Source organism: Trichechus manatus, unplaced genomic scaffold (assembly GCF_000243295.1).
Source record: "Trichechus manatus latirostris isolate Lorelei unplaced genomic scaffold, TriManLat1.0 scaffold00107, whole genome shotgun sequence".
Lineage (NCBI taxonomy): Eukaryota > Metazoa > Chordata > Mammalia > Sirenia > Trichechidae > Trichechus > Trichechus manatus.
In genome coordinates, this window is record NW_004444043.1 from 3,779,393 (window position 1) to 3,803,843 (window position 24,451).

Genomic DNA, 24,451 nt, shown 5'->3' on the forward strand with positions numbered 1-24,451 from the left:
GGGACAGTGAGTTGAAGATAATGGTGATGGAATAATTTGGAAAAGGATAGTGAGAATAGCAGCACAACTGGAAGAATATAATCAATGTCACTGAATTGTACATGTAGAAACTGTTGAAATGGTGTTACTTTGGCTATGTATATTTTCACCAAAAAAAAAAAATAGGGTTCTCCAAGGACAAAAAGGGAGAGTGTTATGTTGTGGGGTTGTTAACCAATGTCATAAAACAATATGTGTACTAACTGTTTAGAGAAACTATTTGTTCTGTAAACCTTCATCTAAAGTACAATAAATAGATGCATATTTAAAAAAAAGAAAAAGAAATGAAGTTCTGATATACAGTTGTAGCAAAAGTCAGAAACAAAATGACAAATATTTTATGATCTCACTTATATGAAATATCTAGAATAGGCAAATTATACAGACAGACAGTAGATTACAGGTTACCAGAGGCTGGGAAGGAGAAAAAGCAGAGTTATTGCTTAAGGGGTATTGAGTTTCTTTTTGGGGTGATGAAAAGCTTTTGGAAAGAGATATTGTTGACGGTTGCACAACATGGTGAACATAATCAATGTCAAAGATTAGACAGCCCCATAAAACAAAATGAGACTAATGGGGCACAACAGTCCAGGGACAAGAACTAGAAGGCAGGAGGGGACAGGAAAGCTGGTAACAGAGAATCCAAGGTTGAGAAAGGACAGTATTGTATTTGTTGTGTCAAAATGTCTTTATAAACCTTATCTTGTTAGTGGATAATCCTTAGTAAGAGATTTAAAACATTTTTTTAACATTCTCTATTTTTGGACATTTTTCTTTTCTATAGTTTTGAAATATAGCCAAAAGCTCCCCAACAATGAAGTATAAAAAAGATAAATTTTTATACTTTTGCATATATCTTACAAATATATTTAACTACATAAGAGAAAATTTAATGTGAAATATCACAGTAACATCACCAATGTTAATATAAATTTGTGCTGATCACTTGAATTAAATGTTTTTTATTTTATGAAATGTACTTACCAAAATCATAATCTTCTGGAACAATATTTTCATTGACAATGCCATTCTTCAAACTGTTCTATTAAAAGACAAATTGCTTTTATATATATCCATGCCTATAGATGTTTATCTTATAAAATCCTATTATATGCAACGAAAAATGTTTAAAAGCAATTTTAAAAATAAATAATTCATACTTAGAAGGACTTAGCTATGGCAAAATATTACAGTGGTTAAATAATATCTCATAAAACTACTATTATAAAAGAATGCTCTAGCTCTAAGCATTAAGAGATATAGTGCACATGTTTGTGTATCTGCACATATCCACAAATTTCTGTAAATTCTGTCGACGATTTTGCTTACAAAACAAAGAAAACTGACTATAGTGTGTTAGATATATGACTATGAACAAAACTTTATGTGAAACATAATGCAACTATGTATCGATACATACAAAAAAATTTACTTACCAATGATTCATCATAATCATAATGATAAAACATCTCAGACTTCACATTCCAATAGGCAAAAAGATTATCCAATCGGACTAACTGAAAACAAATCAAGTTTATTACATGTCTCATTTTCCTTTTTCTTTGAAGAATTTTGAACATGTGCTATTTTCAGAAGTCTCAAATAATTAAGTGAGCCATATCACAGAGTTAAGCAAATAAGCACAATTCACATAAAACCTTATTTATATATTATCATTTGCCTTTCTGAAAAGAGTTGTACCATCAAGTCCATGGGTTGACAAAATATAATATTTGTGTATTTTACCTTACGAAATAGTTTCTCAGTTTCATTATGTAAACATGGAACCCAGTCTTGATCAGTTGTCTGAAAAGAAAAGGAAAAAGAGCAGCAAAAATGTCATCTACATTTGAAATAGCAGAGTGAATCACAGTCCTAGCTCAACTTCCCATAAAAATGCCCTTGAAAACATATCATTCAGTCAAAAAATACTAACTGACCACCAGAAAGTCTCTGCTTTTAAGGAGCTCAATGCTGGCAGAAAAAGAAAACAAGCAAGCAAGAAATTATAAACACAAAATATGGCAGGAGCATCAAACTCTGAAGCGTGATGGAAAACATGGTGTCTAACCTAGACATAAGGAGACCAGGTGGCAGATTGGTTAAGCACTCAGCTGCTAAACAAAAGCCTGGTAGTTCGAATCCACCAGGAGAAAGACATGGCAATATGCTTTTGTAAAGATTAAAGCCTTAAAAACCCTATGAGATTAAAAGAGTCATACCACGACCAAGTGGGATTTACTCCAGGAATGCAGAGATGGTTTAACATTAGAAAATCCATCAACATAATACGTCACATCAATAGAACAAAGGGAAAGAAAAAAACAAATGATCACCTCATAGATGCAGAAAAAGCATTTGATAAAATCCAACACCCTGAAATACTAGACAGACAATAGTAAGTGGTAACTTTGGCGAAGGGTAAGACAGTATGCAGTACTGGGGAAGCCAGAACAACTTGTACAAGGAAAGGTCATGGAAGCTCCCTAGACACATCCAAACTCCCTGAGGGACTGCATTGCTGGGCGGAGGGCTGTGCGGACCATGGTCTCAGGGAACATCTAGCTCAACTGGCATAACAGTTTATAAAGACAATGTTCTACATTCTACCTTGGTGAGTAGCGTCTGGGGTCTTAAAAGCCTGTGAGCAGCCATCTAAGATACTCCACTGGTCTCACCCCTTCGGGAGCAAGGGAGAATGAAGAGAACAAGATACAAGGAAAAGATTAGTCCAAAGGACTAATGGATCACAGCTACCAAGGCCTCCACCAGACTGAGTCCAGTACAGCTAGATGGTACCCGGCTGCCACTACTGACTGCTCTGACTGGGATCACAACAGAGGGTTCTGGACAGAGCTGGAGAAGTATGCAGAACAAAATTCTAACACACAAAAAAAAGACCAGATTTACTGGCCTGAAAGAGACTGGAGAAACCCCGAGAGTACAGCCTTCAGACGCCCTTTTAGTTCAGTGGTGAAGTCACTTCCGAGGTTCACCGTCCAGCCGGGGATTGGACAGCACCATAAAACAAAATGGGCCTAATGAGGCACAGCAGTCCAGGGACTAGAAGCCAGAAGGGGACAGGAAGGCTGGTGAAAGGGAACCCAAGGTTGAGTAAGGACAGTGTTGACATGTAGTGAGGTTGTTAACCATTGTCATAGGGCAACGGGTACTGTTTAATGAGAAACTATTTTGTTCTGTAAACCTTCATCTAAAGTGAAAACAGAAGCACAACTGGAAGAACGTAATCGATGTCACTGAATTGTACATGTAGAAATTTTTGAAATGGTGTATCTTTGGCTACGTATATTTTCACCAAAAAAAAAAAAAAGTCCTCCAAGGCCGAGAAGGGAGCGCGTTGACATGTTGTGGGATTGTTAACCAATGTCATAAAACAAATATGTGTACTGACTGTTTAATGAGAAACTATTTGTTCTGCAAACCTTCACCTAAAGTACAATTAAAAAAAAAAATCCAACACCCTTTCTTGATGAAAACCCTAAAGGTTGGAATACAAGGGAAATTCCTTTGTGATTCAGGGCATATATGAAACGCCAACAGCCAACATTATACTTAATGAAGAAAGACTGAGAGCTTTTCCCTTGAAATCAGGTACAAGACAAGGGTGCCCGCTCTCAACACTTCCATATTTAATATTGTACTAGACAGCCTAGTCAGAGCAACAAGACAAGAAAAAGAAATAAAAGGTATTCAGATTGGCAAAAAGTAAAATTATCTCCATTCACAGATGACATGATCCCATATATACAAAATCCCAAAGAGTCCACAAGGAAACTTCTAGACTTAATGAAGGAACTTAGCATAAGTTGCAGGGTACAAGGTCAATAAACAAAAATCAGATAGGTTTCTGTACACAAGCAATGATAAATCTGAAAGGGAAATTAGGGAAACAATTCCATTTAGGATAGCACCTAAGAGAATAAAATACCTAGGAATAAATCTGACCAGGGGCTTGAAGGACTTAATGAAAACTATAAAACACTGCTATAAGAGATTAAAGAAGACATAAACAAATGAAAAGATGTTCCATGTTCGTGGAATAAAAGACTTAATATTGTTAAAATGTCAATACTACCCAAAGTGATCTATAGATTCAGCACAATCCCAATCAAAAGTCCAACTGTCTTCTTTAAAACAGAAAGAAAAACCAATCGTCAACTTTATATGGAATGGGAAGAGACCCTGAATAGCCAAAACAATGTTGAAAGAGGAGAACAAAGCAGGAGGGCTCACAATTGCTGATTTTAAAAAATGCTATACAGTTACACTAATCAAAATAGCCTGGTACTGGTATAAACAATAAACACATAGACCAACAGAGTAGAACTGAGAGTCCGGAAATAAACCCACGCATCTATGGTCAACTAATTTTTGACAATGGTGCTAAATTCATTCAATGGGGAAAGAAGAGTCTCCTCAATAAATGGTGCTGGGGAAAACTGGATTTCCACATGCAGAAAAATGAAACGGTATCCATGCCTCACACCATACAAAAAAACAAAATTTTAAATGGATTAAGGACCTAAACGTGCAAACTAAAACCATAACGTTCTTACAAGAACAAGCAGGGACAACACTGTCAGGCCTAGCTTTCAACAATGGATTATCTAATATAATAACAGCAAAAGACAAAATAAATAAATGGGACCTCAGAAAAATTAAAAAATTTGTTCATCAAAAGTCTTTTCCAAAAAAGTGAAAACACAAGCTACCAACTCGGAGAACATCTTTGGAAACCACATATCTGACAAAAATCTAATAACCGAAATACATATAAAACTTCAACAACTTAACAACAATAAGACAAATAACCCAATCATAAAATGAGCAAAGGATGTGAACAGACATTTCACCAAAAAGGATATTCAAATGGCCACCAAACACATGAAAAGATGCTCAGCAGTCATTAGTCATCAGAGAGATGCAAATCAAAACCACAATGAGATGCCATTTCGCTCCAACAAGAATGGCTAAGGAGGAAAAAAACAGAAAATAACAAATGTTGGCAAGGATGTGGGGAAATTGGAACCCTTACCCATTGCTGGTGGAATACAAAATAGTACAGCCATTGTAGAAAACAGTGTGGCGGTTCCTCAAAAAACTAAAAATAGAACTACCATATGACCCAGCAATTCCACTCCTAGGTATATACCCCAAATACCTGAAAGAACAGACTCAAACAGAGACTTGTACAGCCATGTTCACTGCAGCACTATTCACAATAGCCAAGAAGTAGAAACAACCTAAATGTCCATCAACAAATGAATGCTTAAGCAAAATGTGGTATAATGGAATATATACAATGGAATACCGCTCAGCCAGTCTTGATATATGCTACGGTATGGATGGGGCCTGAAGATACCATGCTGAACGAAATAAGCCAATCACAAAAGGACAAATACTGTATATACTGTATAATAAGACAAAAAAAGGTAAATGTATGGAAACCAAAGTTTATTAGTAGTTACTAAGCATGGGAGGGAGAGGGAGAAAGGGGTTAACAGTGATGGAAAAGTCACATTAACTAAGGGTAGGGTTGCACAGCCGATTACTGTAATTACTTCAGTAAGTTGTACACCTGCAAAAAGTCAAACTGGCAAAAGTTGTGTGATAGATATATTTACAACAATGACAAAAGAAAAAAAAAAAAGAGTAGCTGCTGAGGTTACAACCAAACACCTCATGGGATTTGGTTCTTTGGTTTGGAGGTTTAGGGTCATGGTTTCATGGGACAACCCAGTTAATTGGCCTAAAAACATGTTTAGTGCTTCTATTCTACCTCCTAGTTTGTTGTGTAGTGCCTGGGGTCTTAAAAGCTTGCAAGAGGTCATCCAAGGCACAACAATAAGTCTCTATTCACCTGGAGCAACAGAGGAAGGACAGTCAGGAATAGAAGGAGGATATGTAATGTGTGGCTAATTGCCTTCATGATCAAGTGCCTCTTTTGTCATGAGACCAGAACTGGATGGTACCCGGCTACCACAACTGAACATTTTGATCAAAGATTCCATAGAAGAGTCTTGATCAAAAGAGTGCAAATGCACAACAGAATTTCAAATTCTTATGGGCTCTAGACTTTCTGGAGCCATAGAGAGTGGCTGAACCCCTGAAACTACTACCCTGGTTTTTAAACCTTAAACCAAAAACACCCCCTGAAGTCATCTTAAAACCGAACAATAGTTAAGGTCTGCCTTGAGCATTATGCTCTTTTAAGATCTATATGGGATCAACTGACAACAGCAACTCGAAAGATTAGATATGAACCTTAGGGGGTAGTGAGTTTATGTTAATGAAGAAGGAACAACTCAGAAAAGGAGGATGATAATGGCTGCACAACTTGAAGAATGTACCCATGTCACTAAATTGTACTTGTAGAAACTTGAATTGGTGTATGTTTTGCTGTGTATATTCTCAACAAAATTTTAAATATTAGGAAAAAAATGAACTGAGAAAAAAAAGAGTATCACCGTGAGTACTGTACTCCTTTAAAAAATCATCTATATGAGACCAAACAGTCAACATTTACCCTAAAGCAAAGATGAGAAGGTAATCGAGGGCAGGGAAACTAGATTAATGGAAACAGAACAACCAGAATGCAAATGATAAGAATGTTAACAAATTGTAAAAAAATGTAACCAATGTCACTGAACAATCTGTATAGAAAATGTTAAATGGGAACCTAATTTGCTGTGTAAACTTTCGCCAAAAACACAATAAAATACTTTTTTAAAAAATAAATTAATTAAAACCCTATGGGGCAGTTCTGCTTTGTCTTACAGGGCCACTATGAATTCCACAGGAGCAATGGGTCAGCCTAGACATAACTTAGGAGTAGAAATCACTCATTCTAAGGTCAGTAGGAAATATGAATCAGAGCAGAAAGAGGCAATGCAAAGCCCCAAAAATACAAGAATATATGACATGATCAGGGAACTGAAATAGCAGAGGATGACAAGAGATGAAACCAGATATGGTATCTGGGGTCAAATTACATATGGCATATAAGCTATTTTAAAGCAAAACTATGGACTTTATTCTAAGAGCAATAAAAAGCCACCGAGTTGAACAAAGTGATCAGATCCTTAATTTAGAAAGATGGCTTTCACTGTAATGTGGAGAACTGAATGGATTCTCAAACCTTAGCATGCATCGAGATCACCTGAACAGCTTTTTAAGACATACATTGTTGGCCCCATCCCCAGAGCTTCTAACTGAGTAGGTCTGGGCTGAGGGTCAAGTTTCCAATGACTGTCGAAAGGTGATGGTCAAAACCACTACAGTCATAATAATCAATGATCTTCACAATGCCAAATTCAATGGCTAATTCTCCATCCTTATTTTTCAACGAAACAGTAGCACTGGACACTGCTTATCCCACCCATCTTTACTGCATAATTTTTTCATTTGGCTTTTTTTAATATTTAATTTTTTTTTTGGTGAAAATATACAGAGCAAAACCTGCTTCCATTCCACAGTTTCTAACCATAATGACCAGTGACGTTGATTACATTCTTCACATCGTATCAACATTCTCATTATTTCTGTTCTAGCTGTTTCACTTCCATTTACTTAAACTCCCTGCTCCCCAATCTTCTCATCTAAGCTTTGAAATAGCCGTTGGCCTTTTGGTCTTAAACAGATAATTTTTTAAAAAAGCAATACTCAAGGGTGACCATCCTTACTCTTTGGGCTAAACTGTTACTCAGTTTAAAGGGGTAGTTTCAATTCAAGGCTTATAAGAGCCACTCAGGGCCATACTTTCAGGGACTTATCCAGGCTCAATAGGTCTAGTAAGTCTTGATCCTTTAAGAATTTGAAGTCCTGCTCCACATTCTCCTCCCTTTTTATCAGGATTCATTTATTGCATCCCTGATCAGAACACATTCAGTAGTGGTAGCTGGGCACCATCTAGTTCTTCTGGTCTCAAGGTGGAAGAGGCAGTGGTTCGTGTAGATAATTAGTCCTATAGTCTAGTACCTTCTCTGATTCTTGGGTCTCCTGGCCTTTTTTTTTTTTTTTTTTTTTAGCTTGCAGAGGAGTCATGTTTTCAGAATAAATCTTACACAAAAGCCCAATAGACGTAACAAATAAAAGCATGTAATGAAATAATTATACAGCAGTTAAACTGAATGAATTGTATAACATGTGGCAACACAGATAAATATCAAAAAACACTGTGAAGCAAAAAAGGGAATTTACTGAAGAATCATACAAACCACTTACATAAACTTCTAAAAATCTAGCAAATAATATATTACACAAACGTTTAAAAACTAGGATGTTTATCTTTGGGGTGGGAGGAAAAAATGGGAGTAAAGAACAAAAGGAATTTCAACTTTATCTCTAACATTTTATTCCTATAACAGTATTTAAAACTTAGAGCAAATGACAAGGTCAACACAGTCCATTCTGGATGTGAGCACATGTTTCCTGATTCTCTATGTGCTTCTATATTTTTCAAATTCCTCAATTACAAAAATTAGACAGGAAGTATGCCACCATATGAATAATGGTAGTGAAAAAGTGGGTGGTTGGTTTCTTTTTGCTTTTTATGACTTACCAAAGTTTCTGAAATAAATATATATTACTTTTATTTTGTGCTTACTCATTTAAAACTCTGAAATGGATTTTTTTAACATAAGCAAAAGTATCTAACATCATAATTAGCACATAATAGGCCCTCATATTTTAAACAGAAACTGATTATCAACCATTTTTTCAAGTGTGAAACTACTTACCTCAATTCTAATGTAGTCTACACTCTTTCTGTACCAATCCTATATAGGCACCCATTCCTGATGCTGGCACAGACATACAGTATACTATATATATACACATACAACATATACTTATAGAATATATAATATAGATAACTATACTGCATAATAAATACGGTTAAATTTCTTTTTTAAACAAAGTACCTGCAAGCTGAGATTTTGAAGGGAAATACCAAATGACAGTGGGTTGTCTCGATTTGTGATCTAAAGAGGAAAAAAAAGTAAATTTTACTCCATTATCAGTGTATCAGTGTTGTAAAATAACATCTGCATAATGTTTTTCAGCTTACAAAAAAAAGTGTATTAAAAAATGATCGACCCTCATAATATTAATAGGAAGCAAATAATTACGTGTTTTAGAGAGAACAAACTACCTATTCAAGATCAAACAACTAGTTAAGTCTAGTTCTACTGATTCCTAGACCAGTGCTTTCTCTAGGAGGTAAAGTATATTTTAAATCATTTTTTAAATACATAACTGCTAAATTCAAAACTCTTACCTATCAAAGATGATTATAAGAGAGGCATTTTCTTTAATTATCTGATGCTTGAACATCTTAGTAAAATTTAACAAAGCATTCACCAATAAGGTCTGCAAATTACAACTATAATTATAAAAGATCGTGTCATGTTTAGCTCTGTATTCCTGCACCTCCCAGCATCTGACAGGTTGGCCATTACAGAATATGTGTCAACAAACAGTAAAATAACTTACATAACATATAAAAACAAGTATCACGAATTAAAATACTTACATCATCTTCATAGCGAATATGGATGCTGGAAATTTTCACTTGAAGGTTTTTTATGATCTGAGTAACTAATTTTTCTACAAAAGTGTCCTGTTTCTCCTCCTTAGGTTGTTCTACAATTGCAAACATTCCTTTTTTTAACTTGAATGAAAAATACACTCTATAAATATTCATGTATTGAGTTAATATACATATGTTGCTTTGTTAAAAACAAAAAAACCACATCTGTAGATAGAACACTAATAGTCTGCTTTCCAAAGTCTTCCATACCAAAGACTTTCAAAGGTGACTAAATGCATAAATTTTTAACAGCTAGCTTCTTGTCTAATGAGACTAAAGCTAACCATGTAAAATTTATTGGCATTAAATTTTAGATTTTTTCTCTTTCTGTTAACTTATACCTAAGCACATAAAGATATAGAAAACTAAGAAGATGGTTAGATAATATGTTTGAATTAGAAAGCCACTAACAGTAGAGAAGAGGATTCTCCCTTAAAATTACTGATACCATCATAAGTTGTCTGTGGTTCAATGTACAAAATAACTGAATATGCTCCTCTCCCTGGTGGATACACAGTTAGGAGTTATAAGATCCTCTCCTTCTCTCCTTGCAAGCGAGGATGAAGGAAGTTCATCATCTGTTCAGTGTTCTGAAAACAGTATTATCTCCAGCTTTAAGACTTTGCAACAAAATATAAAAAATAAAGAATTAAGGTTCCTAAGTTGTTTTTTTTTAAGACTATTTCTTTGGTAATCACTAGTTACTGTTTTCTCCCTTCAAAATGCCAATGAAAGTTATCTCCATTCTACTACTTTTTAACTCAACTGACCTTAGACAAGAGAAAACTGATGAAGATATTAATCATATGTACCTAAAATGTAACTGTGAATGAGAGTTATGTGAATGCATTTGAATACAGAATTAATAAATGTAGAGTAAAGCAGAGAGTAAAAGGGACATAATAAAAGCTCTCTGAAGACCAAAAAAATCAAACCCATTGCTGTCGAGTCAACTCCAACTCATAATGACCCCTGTCTTTGAAGACAGGAGATCATATTTTAATCTTTGATTCCCACCACTGCCCAATAAAATCCTTTGCTCTATAAATTCATTTAGGCATTGTTATCTATTGTTTTCTTTACCTTGATCAGCTACTTTTTGTTTTGCTTCTTCTATTCTTTTTAGTTCCTGTTGCTTTGCTTCCAAGATTTGTTTTTCTTCTTTTAAAGGATCATATTTTATTACTATAGAAAGCAAAAAAAGAATCTTAATTACTTTAAATTAAAATATATTCACTCCAAAAAATATTCTTAAAAATAATCACTAATTCAAAGTCCAAAAAAAAAAAATTAGAGTAACAACCAATTTTATTCAAGTTACCAAATACCAAATGAAAATACTTAATTATGTCAAAAAATTCCCCATGGGTATTTTGAACAAATGCAATTACCAAATATAAAGATGTTTTCCATCCACAAAAAAAGTTTAAAATTTGACTTACTAGAAGAAGGCACTATGAGTAAATATATTTCCTCCAATACAGCTTCAACTGGTTGAGTATAAAGGTTTTTCCACGGAATTACAAGACTAAGATTACCTACATTTAAAGAAAAATAATAACAAAAAATATTATTCATTCAATCTACATTTAGTGTTAGCTTATTTTTTGCCTTTGTCCTTATGAGCTTAGTCACTTTATAGAAACTATTTTACAAACAAAAATAACATGCCTTTATCATGGTAATTTGAAATTATTTATATCAGTATTGTTGAAAAATTTAGTAAATTATATTTTAAATATTAACCATTTTCTCTTTATGAATATCCCTACCACAAATATAACAACAAATATTCCTTTAAATCATAACTTTTTATTTCCTCAATTCTTACTCTAAACCTCTGTAGGAAGTATTTGTCTTATACTTCAAAAAGGTCCACTGTATATTTTATATATGTGTATATTTGTTTTTCATACACACACACATTGTTTTTTTATGTGTATATATACGTATATATGCATACATACACACACACACAAAAACACATGTTAAGAATCAAGAAATCATGGGCAATATTAGGAAATTATCCAAACTAATGATAACATTTTACTACAATTTCGTAGCAAAGTCTTTTAAAAAACATTAGGTTTTTTTAACTAAAAATACCATGTATAGGGTACAGTACTACTATTCACTCTAGTTTTGTGAATTTGAAAACTACCATAACAAAGTGTTTTAAAACATTTTTTTTAATTTTTAAAAGTTAAAGTCCCTGGGTGGCACAAATGGTTTGCGTGCAGCTGGTAACCGAAAAGTTGGCAGTTCCAACCCACACAGTGGCACCACATGAGAAAAGGCCTGGCAATCTGCTTCCATAAAGATTACAGCGAAGAAAGCCTTACGGAGTAGTTCTATTTTGTGACACATGGGGTTGCCATGAGTAGGAATCAGCTGGATGGCATAAGACAAAAACATGAGTCCCTAGATTTAGAATTAGTTCCCATTACTGGGGAAGGGAAAGATTATTAAATATACTATTTTAAAAAAAAAGAAAAAAAAAAAACCCCATTGCTATTTAGTCGATTCTGACTCACAGCGACCCTATAGGAAGAGCAGACTTGTCCCACAGGGTTTCCAAGGAGCGGCTGATGGATTCGAACTGCCAGCCTCCTGGTTAGCAGCCTAAGCTCTTAACCACTGTGCCAACAGGTCTCCGTTACAGCAATAGGTTAGTAAATTGGGAAGGGGAAAAAAATCCATGTAGATCCACCTCATAACATACCCCCAAACCTCACTGTTATAAAACCCCAAACTGAGAAAAGGATTCCAATGTACAATGCCAATCCAGAGAAAAATTATTCTAATTTCTAAAAGAGGGATAAATTTCTGTCAAGGATTGAATTGTGTCCCCCACCAAAAATATGTGTTGAAATCCTAACCCTATCCCTGTGGATGTAATCCTATTTGGTAATAGGGTTTTCTCTGTTACATTAATATGGCCATATCAGTGTAGGGTGTATCCTAAACCTAATCACTTCTGAGTTATAAGAAACGCAAATCAGACACAGAAATAAGCACAAACTGGGGAAGACAGATGCCACCTGATGACAACCAAGGAACCAAGGAACGCCCAGGGAAGCTGACAGGGAAGAAATTTACAGAGCCAATCCTCCAGAATTGTGAGAAAGTAAATTTCTCTTATTTAAAGTCACCTACTTACAGTATTTCTGTTACATTACAGCAGCACTAGGAGACTAAGACACTAAGTTATAAAATCAGATTTCGGATTTCTGGGTAGCCCAAAAATATAACCAAAATGAAATAAGCAGATGGAAAAGAAATAACTGTGACAAAATCGACATAGTTAATTTCTTTATAAATGTATCAAGGAAACTGCTTGAAACAAACACATACACACTACTCCCAAAAAAGTAAAAGAACAAAAAAACAGTAAAAAGTGAAATAGTAAAAGGTAGTCAAAGAAACACATACTAAATTAATAATGTACCATTTTTACTGCCAAATAATTTTTAAAAAAACACTTTTTTCCTCTCATTGTAAAATACAGACTCCTTATAGAAACTGCAAAATTCAGAAAAATATAAAAAGGTAATACCAAAAATCTTGCATACAAAGATAATCAATTTTAAAATATGTTTGTATTTATATTTAATATATGTAATTCTGATTCATAAATGAGGAATGCTTTGAAAGATCAAAAACACTAACAATACCCAATAATAGCAAGGGGACAATGCACTCCTAAAAAACTGGTTGTAGTACTGTGCCACTCACTTAGAAATGTGTACTTCTTTCACTCAACAAATTGAGCCTCTACTATATGTTGGCTAATGTCCTAAGTGGTGAGGATACAATAAAAAAAAAAAATTCATTTGTTCTCAAGAAACATACTGTCTAGAAGAAGAAAACAGTAATAATGATATTAAATGATGGATACTGTGATAAAGATACGCAAATAACACTCTAATTCTCAAAATCACTCTGTGTACTAGGTATTTAGTTCACTGTACATTCCACTATCTTGCATTACCACAGGAAATTACCTTACATCACTTCTAAACAAGATAAGGCAAGAAAAAAGGAGGGAAGACAGTCTCCAAAGGAAATCAGCTCTTTCTATTCTCCTCGTATTTTTTTCTACTTTTCTTGAATCGAGAGAAAATTTACATCTATTAAAATACACTGACTGTAATTATAAAATTCAGTAACTTTTAGCAAATTTTTTTAAAGCTACATAAAAGATATTCACTACAATATCTTTGTGCCAATGGAAAAATGAGATTATTTTAAAATGACCAAATACGCATTCATTACGTTATTATACTGCCATAAAAATAAACGAGGTCAAGTCAACATAGAAATGTGAGAAATTCTTAATACATGCTAACTAAAATTTAGATCATACATACAAAATAATGATTATAACTATTTAAAAATGTATACAAGTAAACAATAAGAGGCATGCAAAAATAAAAATGTTTGATGGAAAAATATGGTGACATTTTCTCCTCTTATTCTGCTAAATTTTCTTTAAATTGGGAGGAGGGGATAGAATTTGAGTCTCAGCAACATAAGATGCTGAAAACTTTCCATGATCGATGGTCTAATAGCAACCACAATATTGTGGAGACAATTATCATGCAATCTATGTGTTATTTACAGGTTGAATTATATCCCCTCCCGAAAAGATATGCTGAAGTCCTAACCTCCAGTACTGTGAATGTGACCTTGTTTTGAAATAGGGTCTCTGAAGATGGTATTAGTTACATGAGGTCATACTAAAATAGGGTGGCCACAAATCCAGGATGACTAGTGTTTATAAAAAGTGGAGACACACAGACAGAAGCACACAGAGAGAAGACAGCCATGAGAACACAGAGGCAGACATGGAGTGATAACATCTGCAAGCCAAAAACACCAAGGACTGCCAGAAACCAACAGAAGCTATGAAGAGGCAAGGAAGGATCTTCCCCTAGAGCCTTTAGAGAGAGCATGGCCCTGCTAACACCTTCATTTCCAGCTTCTAGCCTCCAGAACTATAAGATAATAAACTATTATTTTAAGCCATCCAGTTCGTGGTACTGTTTTACAGCAGCCCTAGAAAACTAATATACTATGTAAGCTTTCATCAATTTGGTTTCAATAACATTATAAAAGCACTACTACAATAATTATCTATGCAACAGAAATATTTCAAAGTCCCAAGTAATAGATACACTCATCTTGTATAATACTTATATTAATAAAGCTTCAACACAATTCAAGAAATACCACAGACAAGTTTTATGAGTATTTGAAATTTCATATTCTATTTCTGTTCATCAATACACTTAAAATATAAACAACAAACACTGGGAAAATAATAACAAATGACAGAATAAGAAATGGCACAGTGCTTCCTAGAAACCTAGAAAATTTTGAGAGCAGAGACTAGCTTTCAGATTGGTCCCTAGACATAGCACATGGATGATTCACACCCTACTCCTTACCACGTATCCATGACCAATCAGGATAGAGTAATAATAACAACTAGCCACCAACCTAAGAAACTGAGACACTTATACTCTATATTGGATGTAATACTTTGGCTCTCAACAATACTCAAAAAAACTCAATTTTAACACATAATAAGATGTGTAATTTCTTAAGTATCAACTACTGGTCAAGGGATATATGGACCCCACAACGTTTAAATTGCATAAATAAGCTCTACCTAGATGAGAACACATGATAATTACTCTCAAGCTCAGAAACATTAAAAAGATCAACCTACAGAGATACTAAGCACATTATTCTGGTTTCATGTTCACAAACGATGACACTGAACTAACAAATACTGCTTACCTATATGACCAGCTTTAACTTTAAATGGTACATCCAGCTGATGCTACAAAAAAAAGTATATATATGTATATGTGTTAATATTAGTACATACACAGTTCAACAATACACAGATGGTAATTTTTTTCTTTCCAAAATTATTTGCAAGATTCTTAAATAAACTTACACATTCTCTTTACCACCAACACTTATTCAAATACATATCCAACATTATTCTCAAATTCATGCAATTCAGGGAAGCTCATCCTTATAATAAATGAGGGAAACAGTTCTACGGTAACACTAATCACAAAAGCTACCCATAGCAGAAACATTAACACTTTTAAATTGTAACCAAAAAAAAAAAAAAGTGGGAGAATTCCACTATCAGTTTGTGCTTTTAGGGAGATTAGAACTCTATCTTTCAAAATTCATATTCTGCAAAAATTATTTTCAAAAAAATTTCTCAAACCTTAACGATCTGAGGTGACAATGTAAATCAGGAAGAAGTTAGTATAACTAAATGCTCTTTTACAAATTTTTCATAGTCAAAACTCACCAGAGCATTTTCTTTAATTTTGAGATTCTTGAGGGACACAGCTCCTAAAACAGATTATTAAAAATTAATATTGAAATATTTTTCATTTCAAAAAGTTAAGTATGCTTCATTCCTAAATGGTATGCTAAGGAAAAATAATTATAAGTAACATACATAAGCGAAAATAGACTCCATATGTTATTAGCTCATCTTCATTCTTTAACATAGTCTAAGATGGTATTGTAAGACCACCATGATTTTCACTTAATGTAAGTTTTCACCACTGCAGTTGTAGCCCAATGTTCATGTATACGAATACTGTAATCAGAATTATACCAATAATATGAGTTCAGCAAGGTAGCCACATACAAGATCAATATATAAAACATCAATTGCATTTCTATACATTTGCAATGAACAATCAGAAAATGAAATTTAAAAAACAATTCGGAATCAGTAAGCTTGAAGATATTTCAGTAGAAACTTCCCAAACTGAAATGCAAAGAAAAAAGGATGAAAAAAATAAATAATAGAATATTCAAAAACTGTGGGACAATTAAAAAGGTGTGACATACGTGTTTTAGAGACGTGAGGATAGTGAGACTTCATCTTTCTTACTTTGGACACATCATGAGGAAAGACCAATTGCTAGAAAAGTACATCACGTTTGGTAAAGTAAAGGGTCAGCAAAAACAAAGGAAACCCTCCATGAGGTGGACTGAAATAGTAGCTGTAACAACGGGCTCAAACATACCAATGACTGCGAGGATGCAGCAGGATCAGGCAATGGTTTGTTATATATAAGGTCACCATGAGTCAGTGCCAACTCAACGGCAACTAAAAACAACAACATATGTGTAAGGAGAATAACCAAAAGAGAAAAGAGAAAGAAGACTAGGGAATCTTTGAAATAATAAGAGTTGAGAACTTTCCAAAATTAATGACAGACAACAAAGCACAGATTCAGCAAGCTCAGAAAACACCAAGCAGGATTAATACCAAAAAAATTCACATCTAGATATACACCACATTGAAACTGCAGGACACCAAAAGAAAAGAGAAAGTCTTAAAAGAAGCCAGAGGAAAAAGAGCACCTTATCTACAGAGGAACAAAAACAAGAATTAACATCATCAGACTTCTCTTTACAAACCATGCAAGCAAAATGACTGAAGTATTTAAACAGTTGGGGGAAAAAAAACCAATCTAGAATTCCATATCCAGTGAAATTATTCTTCAAAAGTGAGGAAGAAATAAAGACTTCCTCAGACAAACAAAAACTGGGGGAATCTATCACCAGTAGGCCTCCCTGGGAAGAAATATTAAAAGTAGTTCTTCAGAAAGAAAGAAAATTATACAGGTCAGAAACAGACATTAAGAAAAGAAGGGTGCTAGAGAAGGAATAAATGAAGGTTAAATTGAGACTTCAATTTTCCTTAATTGATCTAATAGATAAATGTTTAAAATAATAACAACAATGTACTGCATGATTACAGCTTATAGATCAGTGAAACAAAATGAACAACAGCAATGTTGTAAGGGACAGGAAATGTTATACTGTTTTAAGGTACCTGTACTACCCGTGAAACAGAACAGTATTATTTCCAAGTTGACCAACAGTATGTAAATGTATACATGCATACTGCAAACTCTAGAGCAACCACTAAAAAATTTTTTTAAATAAATATAATATGCTCAAGGCTTTAAACTTGTTCATTCTGGTTCAACCCCTGATGAGAATTCACCTTTCTAACAAGTTCCTTGCTGAGAATTTGCATTTCTAACAAGTTCCCAGGAAGTTACACATAAGAGACTGTTGTGTTTGTGTGTGTGTATGTACATACGTATATATTTCTAACATTATTCTCAAATTTATGAAATTCAAGGAAGTTCATCCTTATAATAAATGAGGGAACAGTTCTACAGTAAGTGATTCTTATGTATACCTTCCTGGGAACTTGTTAGAAATGTAAATTCTCAGCAGGGAACTTGTTAGAAAGTCAAATTCTCTGAGAATAGGTCTCATGAAAATACATGCAAAAATACTCAACAAAGTATTAGCAAATCCAGTCACGTGTCATCCAAACATGGCTGCGCCCGGGCCAGTTGAGCAAAGGTTGCCTTGAGCCTCGGCATAGCTGAGGAGGACTGGGGGAGACACCAGCCGCTGAAAGAAGGGGAGCATATGGCTCCAAGATGGAAAATCATGAACCAGATGATACTATTAAGGAAAACTTAAAAACTCTTGATATTACAACCAGAAAAATTAACCAACTTCCAGAAGTAGAAAAGAATCTGCTTGAACATGGATCAACGTATGTTGGGCTTAATGCTGTTCTCTGTGGCCTAACAGCAGTCTTTTTCGACGCATCTTAAATGTGACACAGGCTCAGCTAGCTGCCAGCTTACCAATGGCAGTGATTCCGTTTTTGACAGCACAAGTATCTTAAAAAAAGTTTTGTAAGTTTACCTTTGAGTACAAGTAATTTGAGCTGTGAAACTTGTACTGTAACAAGGGGTGGACTGGTTGGTCCTGTTTTTGGTGATCTTTATCCCGTTATCTTGGCTATACCTGTGAATGGCGGCCTAGCAGCCAGATATGACTCAGCCCTGCTACCTGAGACAGGAAACATCTTAATCTACCGGATCAGAATTTCTAAGCCTGTCTTTAGAAAGATGCTGTTTCCATTTTGCTCCAGACTGTGTTTGCAGCATACCTTGGGTGTAGACAATATAAACTACTCATAAAAGCCCTTCAGTTACCTGAACCTGGCCTAGAAACTCCCTGATTTAAACAAATATGTGCACAAAAACAAAAATATCAGCAAATCTAATCCAACAATGTATAAAAAGAATTATAAAGCGTGACCAAACAGGACTTATTCCAGGTATGCAAGGCTAGTTTAATGTTCAAAAATCAATTAATATATTTCATTACATCAAAAAGCTAAAGAACAAAAATTAAATGATCATTTCAATAGGTGCCAAAAAACATTTGATAAAATCCAATACTCATTCATGATTAAAAAAAAATTTTTTTCTCAGCAAACCAAGTAGAGGGAAAGTTACTCTACTGATAAAGAGTATCTTTATAAACTTGATAAAGAGCATCTACAAAAAACCCTACAGCTACCATATACTTAATGGTCAGAAATGATGCTTTACCCCTAAAATCAGGAGGAAGTCCAAGCTAATGCAATAAGAAAGTAAAAGAAATAAAAGGTATACAGATTGGGAAGGAAAAAATAAAACTATCTTTGTTCAGAGACATCATGACTGTCTATAGTGAAAATTCAAAAAAAATCGACTGAAAAAAAAAAAACCCTCCCAAACTAATAAACAATTTATTGCAAGGTTGCAGGATACAAAGTTAACATACAAAAACCAATTGCTTTCCTATGTAACAGCAATGAACAACTGGAGTTTGCGATTAAAAATAGGATACCATTTACGCGGGCTCAAAAAAAAAATCAGATATAAATCTAATAAAATATGTACAAGATCTATATGCGAAAACCTATAAAACTCTATTGAAAGAAATAAATGGAAAGATGTTCCATGTTCACGGATTGGAGAACTCAATATGGTTAAGATGCCAGTTCTTCCCAACTTGAACTATAGATTCAATGCAATCCCAATCAAAATACCCACCAGTGCTTTTGTAGATACTGACAAACTGATTCTAAAGTTTATATGGAAAGGCAAAAAACAGAATAGCCAATTCAGTACCGATGAAAAAGAACAAAGTGGGAGGACTGATATCACCCAACTTCAAGACTTACTGTAAAGCTACAATAACTAAGACAGTGTTATATTGGCAATAGACAAATCAACAAAACAAAATAAAGACCCTAGAAAGAGTCCATCACAAACTTAGTCAATTAATCTTTAACAAAGAAGCAAAGGCAAATCAATAGAAAAGGATTCATCTTTTCAACAAGTGGTGCTAAAACAACTGGACATCTAATGCAATAAATAAAATAAATAACTCTAGACACTGACCTTACACTTTTCACAAAATTTAACTCAATGTGGAAATTGGACCTAACTGTTAAATGCAAGATTATACAACTTCTAGAAGATAGTACAGGTGAAAACCTAGGTAATCTTGGGTTTGGAGAGGAGTTTTTAGATATAACCGAAAAAGTCTGGTGATCCATGAAAAAAAAAAAAGTCTGTAAACTGGAATTAATTATAATTAAACACTTCTCTGTGAAAGACAATGTTAAATGAATGAAGAGACAAACCACAGACTCAGAGAAAATATCTGCAAAACACGTATCTGATAAAGTGCATGTATCTATCTAAAATATACAAAGAACTCGTAAAACTCAACAATAAGAAAACAACCAATTACGAAGTGGGCAAAACATCTAAACAGACACCTCACCAAAGAAAATATACAGATGTCAGATAAGCATATGAACAGATGTTCAATATCATGTCATCAGATAATTAAATATTCAAAAAACAATCAGATACCACTATATACGTATTAGAATGGGTAAAATTAAAAATATAATAATAAACTGACAATACCAAATGCTGGCAAGGATATGGAGCAACAGGAACTCTCATTCATTGATGGTGGAAATGCAATACAGTACAACTATTTTGGAAAACAGGTTTCAGTTTCTTACAAAGATAAACGTAGCTTTACCATGATCCAGCAATCACGCTCCTAAGTATTTACCCAAATGAGTTGAACACTTACATCCACACATAAACCTGTACAGGAATGTTTATAGCAGCTCTATTCATAATTGTCAAAAAGCAACCAAGATATCTTTCAAAAGATGAATGAATAAAACTGTGGTACATCCATACACTGGACTATTATTCAGTGATTAAACAGAAATGTGTTATAAAGCCACAAAAAGACATGAAGGAACTTTAAAAACAAATTGCTTAGTGAAAGAAGTCAGTCTGAAAATGCTACATAATAAATGATTCAAACTATATGACATTCTGTAAAAGGTAAAGCTATGTTGTTGTTGTGTGCTGTCAAGTCAATTCCGACTCATAGTGACCCTATAAGACAGAGTAGAACTGCCCTACAGAGCTTCTTTCCTAGGCTGTAAGCTTTACGGGAGCAAACAGCCACACCTTTCTCCCTTGGAGTGGCTGGCGGGTTCAAACTGCTGATCTTTCAGTTAGCAAGTCAAAACTACAGAGACAGTAAAAAAACCAGTGGTTGCCAGGGTTTTAGGGAAGTGGGGGAAGGATGAATACCTAGGTGGAACACAGTGAATTTTTACCACAGGGAAACTATTCAGTTGACACTGTAATGGATACATGACATTATGAATTTGTCAAAATACACAGAACAGTACAATATAAAGAGTAAACTCTAATGTAAACTATGGATTTTAGTTAATAGTAACATATCAATATTTCTTCATCAGTTGCAACAACTGTATCATACTAATGCAAGATGTTTTAATAACGGTAAACTGGAGGAACATTATCTGCTCAATTTTCTGTAAATCTAAAACTGCTGTAAGAAATAAAGTTTACTGCTTTTGTGAAATAATCCATTTACAACAGCATCAAAAAGAATAAAACACTTAGGAATAAATTTAGCAAGATAAGTGCAAAATTCTTACTCTGGAAACTACAAAGCATTACTGAAAGAAATTAAAGACCTAAATAAGTGGAAAGACATCCCATGTACTGATCAGAAGATTTAATGTTGCTAAGGTGGCAATACTCTCCAACTTATCTACAGATTCAATACAATCCTTATTAAAAATCCAAGCTGGCTTTTTTTTTCCCCCCAAGAAATTTATAAGCTGATCCTAAAATTCATACGGAAATGCAAGAAATCCAGAATAACCAAAACAATCTTTAAAAAGAACAAAGTTGGAGGACTCACATTTCTCAATTTCCAAATACTACAAAAAACAACAATAATCAAGACAGTGTGGTACTGACATAAGGATAGATATATATTATAGATCAGTGAAATATACTTGAAAGTTCAGAAATAAATCCTAACATTTACGGTCAGTTGATTTTCAAAAAGGGCACCAAGACAATTCAAAGGAAGCTTGTGCACAGGCATCTAAGATACATCTACTGGTCCCACCCTGTCTGGAGCAGAGGAGAATGAAGAAACCTAAGACACAAGGGAAAGATTAGTCCAAAGGACTAATGGACCAAAACTACCATAGCCTCCACCAGACTGAGTCCAGAATAACTAGATGGTGCTCGGCTACCACCACAGACTGCTCTGACAAGGAATCACAAGGGTCCCAGACAGAGCAGGAGAAAAATGTAGAACAAAATTCAAATTAAACAAAAAAAGACCAGACTTACTGGTCTGAAAGAGACTGAAGCAAGCCCTAGAGTACAGCCCCGGGACACCCTTTAACTCACTACTTGTCATGGATTAAATTATGTCCCCCAAAAATATGTATCAACTTGATTAGGCCATGATTCCCAGTGTTGTGTGGTTGTCCTCCATTTTGTGATTGCAGTTTTATGTTAAAGAAGATTAGGGTGGAATTGTAACACCCTTATCCAGGTACATACCTGATCCAACGTAAAGAGTTTCCCTGGGGTGTGACCTGCACCACCTTCTATCTGTCAAGAGATAAACAGCAAAGGGAAACGAGCAGAGATGGGGTACCTCATACCACTAAGAAAGCAGTGCCAAGAGCAGAGCGCATCCTTTAGACCCAGGGTCCTTGTGTGGAGAAGCTCATAGTCCGGAGAAAGACTGATGAGATTGAGAGAGAAAGTCTTCCCCTGAAGCTGACGCCCTGAATTTGGACTTTCAGCCTACTTTACTGTGAAAAATAAATTTCTCTTTCTTAAAGCCATCTACTTGTGGTATTTCTGTTATAGCAGCACTAGATAACTAAGACAGTACTGAAGTTACTCCTAAAGTTCACCCTTCAATCAAAGATTAGGCAGGCCTATAAAACAAACAATAACACATGTAGTTCAACAATGTATATGAGACTAAATGGGCAAACCTGCCCAAAAGCAAAGAACTTGAGTTCTGCACCCCACCCTTCTCCTGCTCCATCCAGGACTCTCTGTTGTGTTCCCTGTCAGGGAAGTCACTGGTGGTAGCCGGGCACCATCTACTTCTTCTGGTCTCGGGCTGATGAAGTCTCTGATTTATGTGGCCCTTTATGTCTCTTGCGCTACTACTTTCTTTGTGTCTTTGTTGTTCTTCATTCTCCTTTACTCCAGGTGGTTGGGACCAATTGATGCATCTTAGATGGCCGCTTGCAAGCTTTTAAGACCCCAGACGCCACTCACCAAAGTAGGATGCAGAACATTTTCTTCATAAGCTTTGTTATGCCAATTGACCTAGATGTCACCTGAAACCATGGTCCCCAAACCCCTACCCCTGCTATTCTGGCCCTCAAAGTGTTTGACGGTATTCAGGAAACTTCTCAGCTTTAGTTTAGTCCAGCTGTGCTGACTTCCCCTGTAGTGTGTGCTATCCTTCACTTTACCGAAGATAATTCTTATCTGCTATCTAGTTAGTAAATAATCCTCACCTTCCCTCCCACCCTCCTAACCATCAAAGAATGTTTTCTTCTGTGTTTAAACCTTTTCTTAAATTCTTACAATCGTGGTCTTATACAGTATTTGTCCTTCTGTGACTGACTAAATTCACTCAGCATAATGACCTCCAGCTTCCTCCATGTTATGTTTCACGGCTTCATCGTTGTTCTTTTATCATTGCATAGTATTCCACTGTGTAGAATAATTTGTTTATATTTGTTGATATAACATAATTTGTTTATCCATTCATCCACTGATGGGCACTTAGGTTGTTTCCATCTTTTTGCTATTGTGAACAGTGCTCCAATAAATATGAATATGCATATATCTACTCGTGTGACGGCTCTCATTTCTCTAGGATATATTTCAAGGAGTGGCATAGCTGGATCGTATGGTACGTCTATTTCTAGCTTTTTAAGGAAGCATCAAATCAATTTCCAAAGTGGTTCTACCATTTTACATTCCCACCAACAGTGTAAAAGTGTTCCAGTATCTTCACAACGTCTCCAGCATTTATTATTTTGTGTTTTTTGGATTAATGCTAGCCTTCTTGGGGTGAGACGGTATCTCATTGTAGTTCTGATCTACATTTCTCTAATGGCTAATGATCATGAGCATTTCTTCACGTGCCTGTTAGCTGCGTGAATATCTTCTTCGGCGAAGCGCCTGTTCATATCCTTTGCCCATTTTTTAATTGCGTTATTTGTCTTTTTGTTGTTGAGGTTTTGCAGTATCTTGCAGATTTTAGAGATTAGACGCTGATCGGATTTGTTGTAGCCAAAAATTTTTTCCCAATTTGTAGATTGTCTTTTGACTCTTTCAGTGAAGTCTTTTGATGAGCATAAGTGTTTCATTTTTAGGAGCTCCCATTTATCTAGTCTCTCTTTTGCTCCTTGTGCATTGTTACTTTTGGTTCATATTGTGTTTACGTGATGTATTAGGGCTCCTAGCATTGTCCCTA

At 34.8% G+C, this 24,451-nt stretch overlaps 1 protein-coding gene and 1 pseudogene across 4 annotated transcripts in view; one reads left to right on the top strand and one right to left on the bottom strand.

Moving 5' to 3' along the window:
- Nucleotides 1-24,451, bottom strand: part of VPS13A (vacuolar protein sorting 13 homolog A) — a 287,428-nt gene that overhangs the window by 244,246 nt on the left and 18,731 nt on the right. For 3 of the 4 annotated variants that reach the window (XR_002825150.1, XM_004383283.2, XM_023737736.1), the window contains exons 2-10: nucleotides 15,990-16,033; nucleotides 15,455-15,497; nucleotides 11,092-11,187; nucleotides 10,733-10,834; nucleotides 9,593-9,702; nucleotides 8,982-9,041; nucleotides 1,786-1,845; nucleotides 1,476-1,556; nucleotides 1,024-1,081 (exon numbers count right to left, since the gene is read on the bottom strand). Coding sequence is in view for 3 of the 4 variants with exons in the window: in XM_004383283.2 (XP_004383340.1) it covers nucleotides 1,024-1,081; nucleotides 1,476-1,556; nucleotides 1,786-1,845; nucleotides 8,982-9,041; nucleotides 9,593-9,702; nucleotides 10,733-10,834; nucleotides 11,092-11,187; nucleotides 15,455-15,497; nucleotides 15,990-16,033 (654 nt within the window). In the remaining variant the exon portion in view is untranslated. Of the gene's footprint in view, nucleotides 1-1,023; nucleotides 1,082-1,475; nucleotides 1,557-1,785; nucleotides 1,846-8,981; nucleotides 9,042-9,592; nucleotides 9,731-10,732; nucleotides 10,835-11,091; nucleotides 11,188-15,454; nucleotides 15,498-15,989; nucleotides 16,034-24,451 lie in introns of those variants that run through there. The other variant, XM_023737737.1, reaches the window with a different exon arrangement.
- On the top strand, nucleotides 17,788-20,838 carry LOC111821808 (transmembrane protein 126A pseudogene; annotated as a pseudogene).